General features: G+C 57.1%; 2 protein-coding genes across 5 annotated transcripts in view; one reads left to right on the top strand and one right to left on the bottom strand.

The window, feature by feature from the left end:
• The window catches only part of TSC22D4 (TSC22 domain family member 4), an 11,262-nt gene extending 9,973 nt beyond the window's left edge, over positions 1–1,289 (bottom strand). The window contains exon 1 of the mRNA XM_006918624.3: positions 603–1,289. The gene's annotated coding sequence lies outside the window, so the exon portion shown is untranslated. The remainder of the gene's footprint in view (positions 1–602) is intronic.
• A 2,729-nt stretch (positions 1,290–4,018) lies between these two features.
• The window catches only part of NYAP1 (neuronal tyrosine phosphorylated phosphoinositide-3-kinase adaptor 1), an 8,340-nt gene continuing 1,836 nt past the window's right edge, over positions 4,019–10,522 (top strand). For 2 of the 4 annotated variants that reach the window (XM_015594574.2, XM_006918622.3), the window contains exons 1-5: positions 4,019–4,133; positions 5,348–5,499; positions 6,958–7,313; positions 7,766–9,283; positions 10,187–10,405. In XM_015594574.2, coding sequence (XP_015450060.1) covers positions 5,432–5,499; positions 6,958–7,313; positions 7,766–9,283; positions 10,187–10,405 — 2,161 coding nt within the window. In that variant the 5' untranslated portion in view covers positions 4,019–4,133; positions 5,348–5,431. The other 2 variants (XM_006918623.3, XM_025051544.1) reach the window with 2 other exon arrangements.

The following is a 10,522-nucleotide window of genomic DNA, read 5'->3' as shown; positions in this document are numbered from 1 at the left end:
ACCAGCGGTCAGGTATCTGTGTGTGTGTGTGTGTGTGTGTGTGTGTGTGTGTGTGTGTGTGTGTGTGTGTGTGTGAGAGAGAGAGAGAGAGAGAGAGAGAGAGAGAGAAAGAGAGAGACACAGAGAGAGAGACAGAGACAGAGAGACAGAGAGACAGAGAGAGACAGAGAGACAGAGAGAGAGAGACAGAGAGAGAGAGACAGAGAGAGAAAGCAGTGGGCAGGCCACCTCCGGGGCTTCCTCTCTGGGGAGCAGAATGGGGGAGGAAGGGGAAACCGCCAGAGACCCAGAGACAAAGAGACAGGCAGAGAGGACAGAGACCAGAGGAGAGGGGATGATCAGAGCGGGCGCATAGAGCAGGAAGAGACAGCCCAGACCCAAAGTTGGACATTTCTCGCCTGGGATTCAAACTCAAGGGACTCCAGTCGTCCCAAGAGCCAAGGGCTCCAGGGTCTGGGTGAACAGGGGTGAAGCTGCTCCTCAGCCCAGCTCGGCTGCCCGGAGGCCTCTTCTGGTCCTCAAGGCCCCAGCACCCCAGCTCCCCTATCCCTGGGGCAGGCCCTTCCCGCCACCCCAGAGGCCCGCCCAGCCCAGAGACCTACCTCTCAGCCTTAGTCACTACGCTGGGCTGGGGGTCCCCGCCGCCTAAGATGTCGGGCTGTCCTTTACCTGGGGCCTCCTGGCCCCAACAGCTCGAAGAGTGCAGACAGCGATCAGAGGCTGTCTAGTCCCCTTCGGGCGCCGCGCCTCACTCCGCAAGGCATCTCTGTGGAAAGTTTGCGCTCCGGAAAAGAGGGAACCCCCGCCTTCTTGGTAGAGCCCAGGCTCGGCCTCTGAAGCACCAAGTGTCTCTGGGCTGATGCGGAAGGGGACGATTCAGCCCCCAATCCTCCAGGTGGAGCCGCCTCGGTGGTCGAGGCGAGTGGGTCTCCCAAGTCTCCTCTCTCGTGGTATCGCTAGGTCTCTCCACTGCTCAGCTCCTCTCGGTTCTGTCTCTCAGTCTCTTTCTGGGCTGTTGACAACCCCCACACCAGGAAGTCCTGCCTCCTCGGGCCTGCTGACTACTCCTCTCCTCCTCCTCCTTCCCCTCTTCCTCCCCTTCCTCCGCCCTCTCTCCCTCCTGGGGCTCCCTGCCAGCTGGCGCGGGGCCAGGCCTGCCACCGCCGCTGCTGGTGCAGTTGCCGCTGCTGCTCCTACTGCTCCTGAGGCCACGACCAGGCTCCCTTAACCCCACACCTGCACTGCCCCAGCCCAGCTCTTCCCCGGAGGGAGGGGCTGTGGAGGGCGGAGAGAAAGGGGAGGAGCCTGCCTTACTTGTAGGCACTTACCGCCATTGGCCCGCAGACACACAGAAGAGTAGGGAGGAACTGACCAAGAGCACTACTGGTAACTGCCACCCCAGTAAGTACCCAGTAAATGTTATGCTGCAGCTGCAGCTGTTATTGCTATATCTTCGCTGGTTTTCACAATCACTGTATGAGGAAGGTACTATTATTCTCCTGCTTCTATTTTTAAAAAGTGGATTATTATGACAGTTTTCAAACATGCAGTAGAGAGAATGATATAATGGACACCCAGATATCCATTACGCAGTTTCAACAATTATCAACTCCCAGCCAATCTTGTTGCATCTATACCTTCAATATCTTCTGTTGTACTGTGCTGGAGTATTTGAATCAAATCCCAGACATCATATTATTCCCCTTCTTAGATGTGTAGAGACCCAGGAGGTTCAGAAAAGCTGTCAGTGGTAGAGCAAAGGCATTCCACACACTCAGGTGTGTCTGGCCCCCATACAGAAAATGACATCACATATGCATGTACCCACAATCTGCATGCACTCACACAGATGCACCTAAGGACGAACCACTGGCCCCAATCATATACTCCTCTCCCACTCCTCACCTGTCTCATCCCATTCTTTGCTCACTATGGAGAATACACACACACTCATAAAGGGCTGACAATATGCTTGGCTTGAAAGAATAAACCTCCAACTCCCATTGTCTCTTTTTTGGCACCCCAATCAACATTCTGAAAGGAATTATTTTAGCAAAAGCCACCTCTGCCTTTGCTTCTGGGTTCAGAAAAAAAAAAAGGATTCTAATTAATTTTGATCAACTAGAACTATTCTCGAGTATATGAAAAAGTCCCTATATTTGTCCACTTCTCATAATTATCTTGTGGATTCTCAGAACAGCCCTGGGCAAAAATGGGGTGGGTTTTGAGCTTCAGTGTTTCTGCTAAGGAAACTGAGGCTCAAAGGAATTCAGTTACTTGCCAATCTCAAAGCTAGTATTTGATGGCAATGAAACTAGCACTGAGCTGTCTAATACATCCCTCCTTTCTCAGCTTTAGCTAATGGAAATTTTTAACTAATCTTTAGGATTAGGCAAAAATGAAATGATGCAAAGCCCCTTGCCCCCTCGTTTATGTTTACCCTTTATCCCTCTTCGTTAAAATGCATTTGCACACCTACCTCTCTCTCTTCATGATAACAATGGCTGCAGGTCCTGAGGCCACCCAAGTCCTGAGGGGTCCAGGAAGCACACACACACACACACACACACACACACACACACACACACACACCCTCAACTCTCTTCCCTCTGGCATTATTCAGAACACATCACTGCTGCTCCGCCCCCAGATTCTCCTTCCTGCAGCGCCAACTAGTTACAAACTATTCAAAACCTATCCTTGGACCCTCCCCTTCCCACCCCTCAGACACTTTGCATCATCTTGGACTCCTCCCTGGGACATTGTTGGGCTCTAAGGAAAAGTGTGTTGAATCAATAAGTAAAAACTCATTCACACTAAGGTGTAAAAGTGAAAGGACTGTTAGTGTTTTAATGTGTTACTTCTCCCGGGAGCATTTATAATAGCCTTTAATTAATGGGGCCTCTTCCACTTACAAACCACGTTGTATTCATTACTTTACTACCCCCAACATTACTGAGGTAGGTATGAGATGAGGCATCTCTCAGAGAGCTTGCGATGTTTACCCAAAGCCACACAGCACATCTGCAAAGACTGCCATATAAAGGTTCCAGAGATTAGGGCATGGGTATCTTTGGGGGGGTCCATTTTTCAGCCAGTTAAGGGTGGAAGCGAGGTTTTCTTGCAGCTAAAATGCACCAAATGTAATTCTGAGGGAGAAATTTCTCTGGGAGCAGATGAGAAAGGTGATGGAGGGAAGAGGGCTAGGTCGCATTTCTCAACGATCGCAGAGGCCGCACCCAGGCTGTGGCCACGAAGGTCGCAGAGACCAACCCAGAGTGCCGAGGTCCTGACCCGCACCGCCGCGGAGTCAGAGGTTATGGTAAGGATGACTTGGGCCTCGGGGGCGGACACGCGTAAGACTTTGAGCCAAGCGTTGAAACAAGGTCCAGGCCCCTGGGAAACTGCAGGGATAGGTAGGCACCAGCACCAAGTGAACAAGCTCCGGTGCCCTCCCCACACCTGGGGGGCGGTGGGAAGATGGGGCGCGGCCAAGGGCGCACGCCCCCTGCTGGGCAGAGACACAGATAATCAGGCTCCAGACTCTCAGCTCCCTTCGGCCCGGAAAGCGGCCCCCCCTGCCGGCCTCGTCGCCTCACTGCATTCTGGGCCCAGCAGCCGCAGCCTCGTCCGGGCCCACGCGGGGTGCGCAGCCCCGGAGCGCCTGGCGCACGCGGGATGCACGCGGGTGCAAGCCTCGGGCTGACGCTGGGGGGCGCTGCTGCGCGCTGCGCCCCGCTTCACTCGGCCAGTGCCTTGGACACTGAACCCAGCATCGCCCGGCCCAGCAGGGGGCGAGAGGTGGCGAGAAGTGGATGCCCCAAAGTGAGGGCGGGCTGACACCGGGTCCCCTGAGCCCCACTATCCTTCTCCGAGTTCCCTCATGTACTCCGCGGCCCCCGTGACCCCCACCCCAGGCTTGCAGCGCCGCGCGGTGCGGCCGCTCGGGCTCCGTCCTTGAAGGGTGTGGAAGGGTGGGTTTGGGGCCGGGGGCGGGTCTGGGGGCGGACCCGGAGGCGGGGCTGTCTCTGCGGCAGGGCCCGCTCGGCTTCCCCCGGTCTCCCTCTGTCTCTCCTCCCTCCTCCTGCTCCGGGCGGAGCCCGGCATGGGGGGGCCGGCGTCCGGCAGGCCAGGTACGGTGATGTAGAAATTGGGGAGGCTTGGTGCGGGGAGGTGGCATGGGGGAACCAGGGGAAGGGAAGATTGGCGGGGCGAGAGAAAGAGAAACCCAGGGTAGCGGGACAAGGGGAAGGGGAGGGTTGTCCGGGAGCCTGGGGCCCTGGGATGGAGAGGGAGATGGAGCTGGCCAGGTTTGGAACAAACATGGAAGGGAGAGGACAGGCAGTGAGGAGGGGCGCCTGGGAGGAGGGGTGAGGCTGAATCGCAGGATAGTGTGTTTGGGGGAAGGGAGACCAGAGCAGGTATGGAGGCCGCTGCTCAGAAGGTAGCTATGGGACCAGGTTGGAGACCCCCAGGTGGGATTGAGGGGCGGGGACTGGAAGAGGGTAGCCGGGAGTCTCTCAGATCCTGGAGGAGGAAGAAGGTGATTTGGGCCATCAGAGAGAGAGGCAGAGAACATCGCTGAGGGGCCAGGGCACAGGAAGAGGGGTAGACAGAAGCCGGGGCCAGACGAAGAACTGGAAGGGAAGACAGCGGGGGATGGAAATATTTGGATGGTATTATTGTAGATGCCCAACTCAGAGTGCTCCCACCCTTTCTCCAATATTCCTGCCCTGCCCTCATGACACCCTCCAGCCTCAAGGCCCAAGAGGGAGTGAGGAGTCTGACTGTTCCCCCTTTTCCAATGGGGTGCAATGTACACAAGTAGGCCCAGGCATAACTCCTTGTCTGTTGGTATGTCCAGTTCCATGCAGCCTATTTGTCTGTCTGGAGGTCTGTGTGTGCTGTGGGTGTGTCAGGTGTTTATGTCTGTTTATGTCTGCCTATTTCTAGGTTGTGTTTACCTACGTCGATCTATGTGTCTAGTCCTCTGTTTGTAGATATGGGTCTATGGCCCTGTGGTTTGTGTGTTTGAATGTATGTTTATGGGTCCTGTCTGTGGATCAAGATGTATTTACAGGATGGAAATCTGTATTCATCTGATCTCTCCAGAGTGTGTAATTTTGGCTCTGAACACCTATATCAGGATGTGTGACTCTGTGTACACATGTCCGTGTCTATTTGTCTGTGGGTTCCAGAGGCAGTGTTGGGTTTTCTGTACTTCTATCTTTTTATCTCTCTCTGAGGCCCCGAGTCATGTCTCTGTTCCTTTCTGTCTCTCTCATTCATTCTTGGCCCCCACCCGTCCCACATCTTTCTTTTTTTCTTCCCATCTCCCCACCACAAGTGGATCCGGGACCCAGGGAGGGTCGCCCCCCGGGCCTGGCAGCATTGAGCAGGGCCCCCCAGCCCCCACCTCCTGCCCCACGACATGAACCTCCTCTACCGAAAAACCAAGCTGGAGTGGAGGCAGCACAAGGAGGAGGAGACCAAGAGGAGGTAAGGTTGTGTCCTGGACTGCTCCCTCACCTGCCCACCTCTGCCTCCCCCTTGCTGAGCCACATCCCTTCTGCCTTTTCTGGGTCCAACAGCCTGGTCATCAGTCTGATCTCAAGAGTCTGTACTCAGTACAGAATTGCTGGAATGGCACTCACCCTGTCCCCACCCTGCTCCTGGCTCAGCCCCTGTTATGGCCTCTTGGGGGGCTTCCAGTTCAGGGCACCTTGTTGGCTCTACTCCATCCCCAGAGGCACGAGTCACTCCTTCCTGACTCACTTCTGGCCTGTGGTCTTCTCCTCTCTGTCAGTTTGGGGCTGGCTCCTTCCTCCCCTGTCACCTGACCTTGGAAGGGGCAGACCCTGCTGCCCTCATGATCCAGGGACAGGGTCATTTGAGGGGCACCAGGGAAGATCCATTTGGCCCCCTCTCAGCCTCCTCCGCTTGGGGAGGAGAGCAGCCAAGTGACAGAGTTATGTGTGTGTGGTGGGAGACATGCAGTGGGCTCTGCAGAAGAACCAGTGCTGGGGACCCCTCCCTGCTTGCCCTCTCTCCTTGCCCTCCCCGAGACCTGGGGCCTGGCCTCTCCCTTCTTGCTTCCTTCTCCTCTTCACTCCCATTGACTGCACAGCCTCTTGGAGCCTGAGTCAGAGCCACCTCCCTGCAACTGTGGAGTTTAATTCTTGTTGTTAATTAGATTAATCAGAGCTATCACTGCAGCGATCTCTCTCTAATGAAGGGTTAGTTAGATGGGGCCTTAATGAAAGCCCACCCCACAGCAGCTCTTTCCTCTTTCCTGCCAGCCACCCACCCTTTACTCAGAAGCTCAGGGACAGTGGAAGGGAATGGGAGTGAGCCTGGGAGGGCGGCAGAGAGATAGGACAACACTGAGGGGGAGAGAGAGAGACCAAAGGAGGAAAAAGGATCAGTTGGGGGAGGCTGCTCTGGCGATGCTGCGGTACAGCCGGTATCTGGAGAGGAAGCGTGGTGTGGTATGGAGTGTAGTAGGCTGCAGTAACTGGACATGGGGGAGGCCAGAGGCCAGGTGTAGGCCAATGTGAAAGTGAAAAGGAACGGAGCTGTTGGGGCAGATGTGGAAGCCAGGCAGAGCTGTGCTGCATCAGTTTGCATCTCTCTGCCTGTGTATGAAGCTGTTCACACATGTGCCATGTGGCAGATATGCCCAAGCTGGGATCAGCCAGCTCTCCAGGATGCTCCCCTGCACACATACTCACCCCTTCTCTCATCCCTACCCCCATTGCCTTTTTTAAAAAGGTAGAGATTCTGCCTGAAGCTTCTACTTCAGTGGCTTGGACCATCAGGCTTCCCCCAGCCCATCCCTGTCTCAGGCCCCCTTCTTCCCTGGGAGGCCACAAAGTTGCAAACCCCTCTTGAGGTGGAGAAAGGGGAGGCCCAGGCCTGAGATCCAACCTCTGCTCCATCTTGACCTTCTCTTCTCAGCTCCAGTAAGGAAGTGGCTCCCGGAGGCCCGGTGGGGCCTGGGGCTGGTCCGGGGCCTGGAGTTCGAGTGCGGGATATCGCCTCACTGCGCCGCTCCCTCAGGATGGGCTTCATGACAATGCCTGCCTCCCAGGAGCACACCCCCCACCCCTGCCGCAGCGCCATGGCCCCACGCTCCCTCTCCTGCCATTCGGTGGGCAGCATGGACAGTGTGGGAGGTGGGCCTGGGGGAGGCGGTGGAGGTCTCACCGAGGACAGCAGCACCCGAAGACCCCCAGCCAAGCCTCGGAGACACCCCAGCACCAAGCTCAGCATGGCAGGGTCAGGGGCAGAGATGCCCCCTAGCAAGAAAGCAGGTGAGACACCCCATCCCTCTGCAGAGGAAGCTGGGAGCTGAGAGGATCCATTCTAGTCCAGGGGAGGCCCAAGAGGGTTCATTCAGGGAAGAACCAAGGAAATGGAAGGTTCCATTCTCAGAGGGAATGGGGGGTTTCATTTTGGAAAGGCTTGAGATGAATTATTCAAGGGCAGGGAAAGCACCCTGAAAAGTCCAGTCTTGGAAAAGGGGTGTCAGTCATGTCCTTGGACAGTGGGAGGGACTATAAGGTGTGAGCTGCAGATTCTGAATTAATTAGAAGGACTGAAGCCTGACTAGTAGGATAGGAACCCACTGAAGCTGTAAGTTGAGAGATGTGAGCAAAATGAAGAGGCAGATGTATCCTTGCAAATGGGTGAAAAGGTCAGAGAGGGTCTCCTCATTCCCTTCCCCAAGACTCCAGTTTATTTTTCTCTTTCCCATCCTTCCCAGGCTCACAAAAGCCAGCCCCAGAGGGCCGAGAGTCCATCCGGAAGGTTCCTCCACAGAAGCCCAGGCGAAGCCCCAATACCCAGCTCTCTGTCTCTTTCGATGAGTCCTGCCCTCCAGCCCCCTCTCCTCGAGGGGGGAACCTGCCCCTTCAGCGCCTCAGTCGGGGGTCCTGCATCACTGGGGACCCTGAGGTGGGTGCCCAGGAAGAAGAGCCAGTGTACATTGAGATGGTGGGGGATGTCTTCAGGGGAGGAGGGCGAAGTGGAGGGAGCCTGACTGGGCCCACTCTTGGGGGTGGGGGCCCAACCCCTCCAGCTGGTGCTGACTCGGACTCGGAAGAGAGTGAGGCCATATATGAAGAGATGAAGTACCCACTGCCTGAGGAGGCAGGGGAAGGCCGGGCCAATGAGACCCCTCCACTGAACACCACATCCTTGCCACATCAGCCTCATGCCCTCCAGGCCCACACCCACCGCCGACCATCCTCAGCCCTCCCAGGCCGGAGGGACGGGACGCCCACCAAGACTGCTCCTTGTGAAATCCCGCCACCCTTCCCCAACCTCCTCCAGCACCGTCCTCCGCTCCTGGCCTTCCCCCAAGCCAAGTCTGCTTCCCGAACCCCTGGCGATGGGGTCTCAAGGCTACCGGTCCTCTGCCACTCCAAGGAGCCAGCAGGCTCCACCCCGGCTCCCCAAGTGCCTGCCCGGGAGCGGGAGACACCTCCTCTACCGCCTCCAACTTCTGCTGCCAACCTGCTGCTGCTGGGACCCTCAGGCCGGGCCCGGAGCCACTCGACACCGCTGCCACCCCAGGGCTCTGGCCAGTCCCGGGGAGAGCGGGAGCTCCCCAACTCCCACAGCATGATCTGCCCCAAGGCGGCAGGGGCGCCGGCAGCCCCTTCTGCCCCGGCAACCTTGCTCCCCGGCCCCACCAAGGACAAGGCTGTGTCTTACACCATGGTGTACTCAGCAGTCAAGGTGACCACGCACTCCGTCCTGCCAGCTGGGCCGCCCCTGGGTACTGGGGAGCCGAAGACGGAGAAGGAGATCTCAGTCCTCCATGGGATGCTGTGCACCAACTCGAGGTCCCCTGTGCCAGGGAAGTCCAGCCCCCACAGTGGGGCTATGGGCACAGCAGCTGGAGTTCTCCATCACCGCAGCTGCCTGGCCTCCCCACACAACCTTCCGGACCCAACTGCAGGCCCCCTGACCCCACTCTGGACCTACCCAGCTTCCGCAGCTGGGCTCAAGAGACCCCCTGCCTATGAGAGCCTCAAGGCTGGGGGGGTGCTGAATAAGGGCTGTGGAATGGGGGCCCCATCCCCCATGGTCAAGATCCAGCTGCAGGAGCAGGGGACCGATGGAGGTGCCTTTGCCAGTATCTCCTGTGCTCACGTCATCGCCAGTGCGGGGACACCAGAAGAGGAAGAAGAGGAGATGGGTGCCTCGACATTTGGGGCAAGCTGGGCTCTGCAGAGGAAGGTCCTGTATGGAGGGAGGAAAGCAAAAGAACTGGACAGTGAGTGAGGGGGGTTGGGGAGGAATGGGGATGTTCGTGGTGATTTGGGGGAGGCCTTGGAGAGGTTATTTGGAAGCCATGGTCCATTGTCCTGAACTGGGAAGTTTGGGGGAGATCAGAGGGAGGGGGCATGTAGTGGTCTGAAAGGATGAGGTCCCCATGTGTGTGCTGGAGGGGCAGGACGATTTAGGATGGAGGTCTAGAATATGGCCCCTAGAGCAGCCTCTTCCTCTTACCCCGTCCTGCTCTACTCCCTGCCCCTCCTTTAGCTGGGCTGCAGGGGTGTGTGTTTGTGAGTGTGCCACACTAGGAGCTAAACACAGCTGCCTCCCAGCTGTTACCATGGCAACCCATCCAGACAGGAGGGAGAGGAGAGGGAGGCCCCTATAGTTGCCTGGCAACCCAATGCTCTGCCTGGCCTACTCACAGATGAGCTTAGTTCATGGGCAGCCCTTCCCCCCAACTCCACCCCCCCACCCCCCTGCACCACCACCTACTTCTTGGCTAGGATTTGGGATTCTCCTCCTCCTGGAGAATAGTGCCCCTTGTCTGTTTCCAAGGGTGGTCATTCTAGCCTTAGAGGGGGCTGGAGGGGCTTGGAAGCTAAAGCTGGTGTATGCGAGACTCCTCTGACAAGGGAAAAAGGTTTAGAAGTAGCCAATACCTATAATTCTTAGCCCAGGGATGGTACCAATGGGTGTAATGCAGTACTGGTGTCCCTCCTGTGTGTGTACAAGCTGGGGGAGTCCCACCCTTCCCAGCTGTGACTAGCAAAGGGACAGTTACTTTTGGTCCATCCATACCGTGTGTGTGTGTGTGTGTGTGTGTGTGTGTGTGTGTGGAGTTGGGGGGACAGCAAGACCCCTCCCACATACAGGCACTGAGCTCTCCTTGTCATCCCAGCAGAAGTTGAAGATGGTGCCCGGGCCTGGAATGGCAGTGCTGAGGGTCCAGGCAAGGTGGAACGTGAGGACAGGGGCCCTGTGGTATCAGGGATCCCAGTGAGGAGCCAGGGGGCAGAGGGCCTGCTGGCCAGGATACACCATGGAGGGGACCGAGGAGGGAGCCGCACAGCGTTGCCCACCCCCTGCCAGACCTTCCCAGCCTGCCACCGAAATGGAGGTGACATCCTGCCCTCTCACACCTATACATAGATGGGGTGGGCTGGAGGGAATCTCCCAGGGTCCATGTCCTGAGACCTACATCCTAACACCACATCTCCATCCCCTTTCCTCTGAA

This window comes from Pteropus alecto, unplaced genomic scaffold, assembly GCF_000325575.1.
Source record: "Pteropus alecto unplaced genomic scaffold, ASM32557v1 scaffold68, whole genome shotgun sequence".
In the NCBI taxonomy this organism is placed as follows: Eukaryota; Metazoa; Chordata; class Mammalia; order Chiroptera; family Pteropodidae; genus Pteropus; species Pteropus alecto.
Note: the sequence above shows the minus strand (reverse complement) of the source record. Positions and strands in the feature narration are given on the sequence as shown.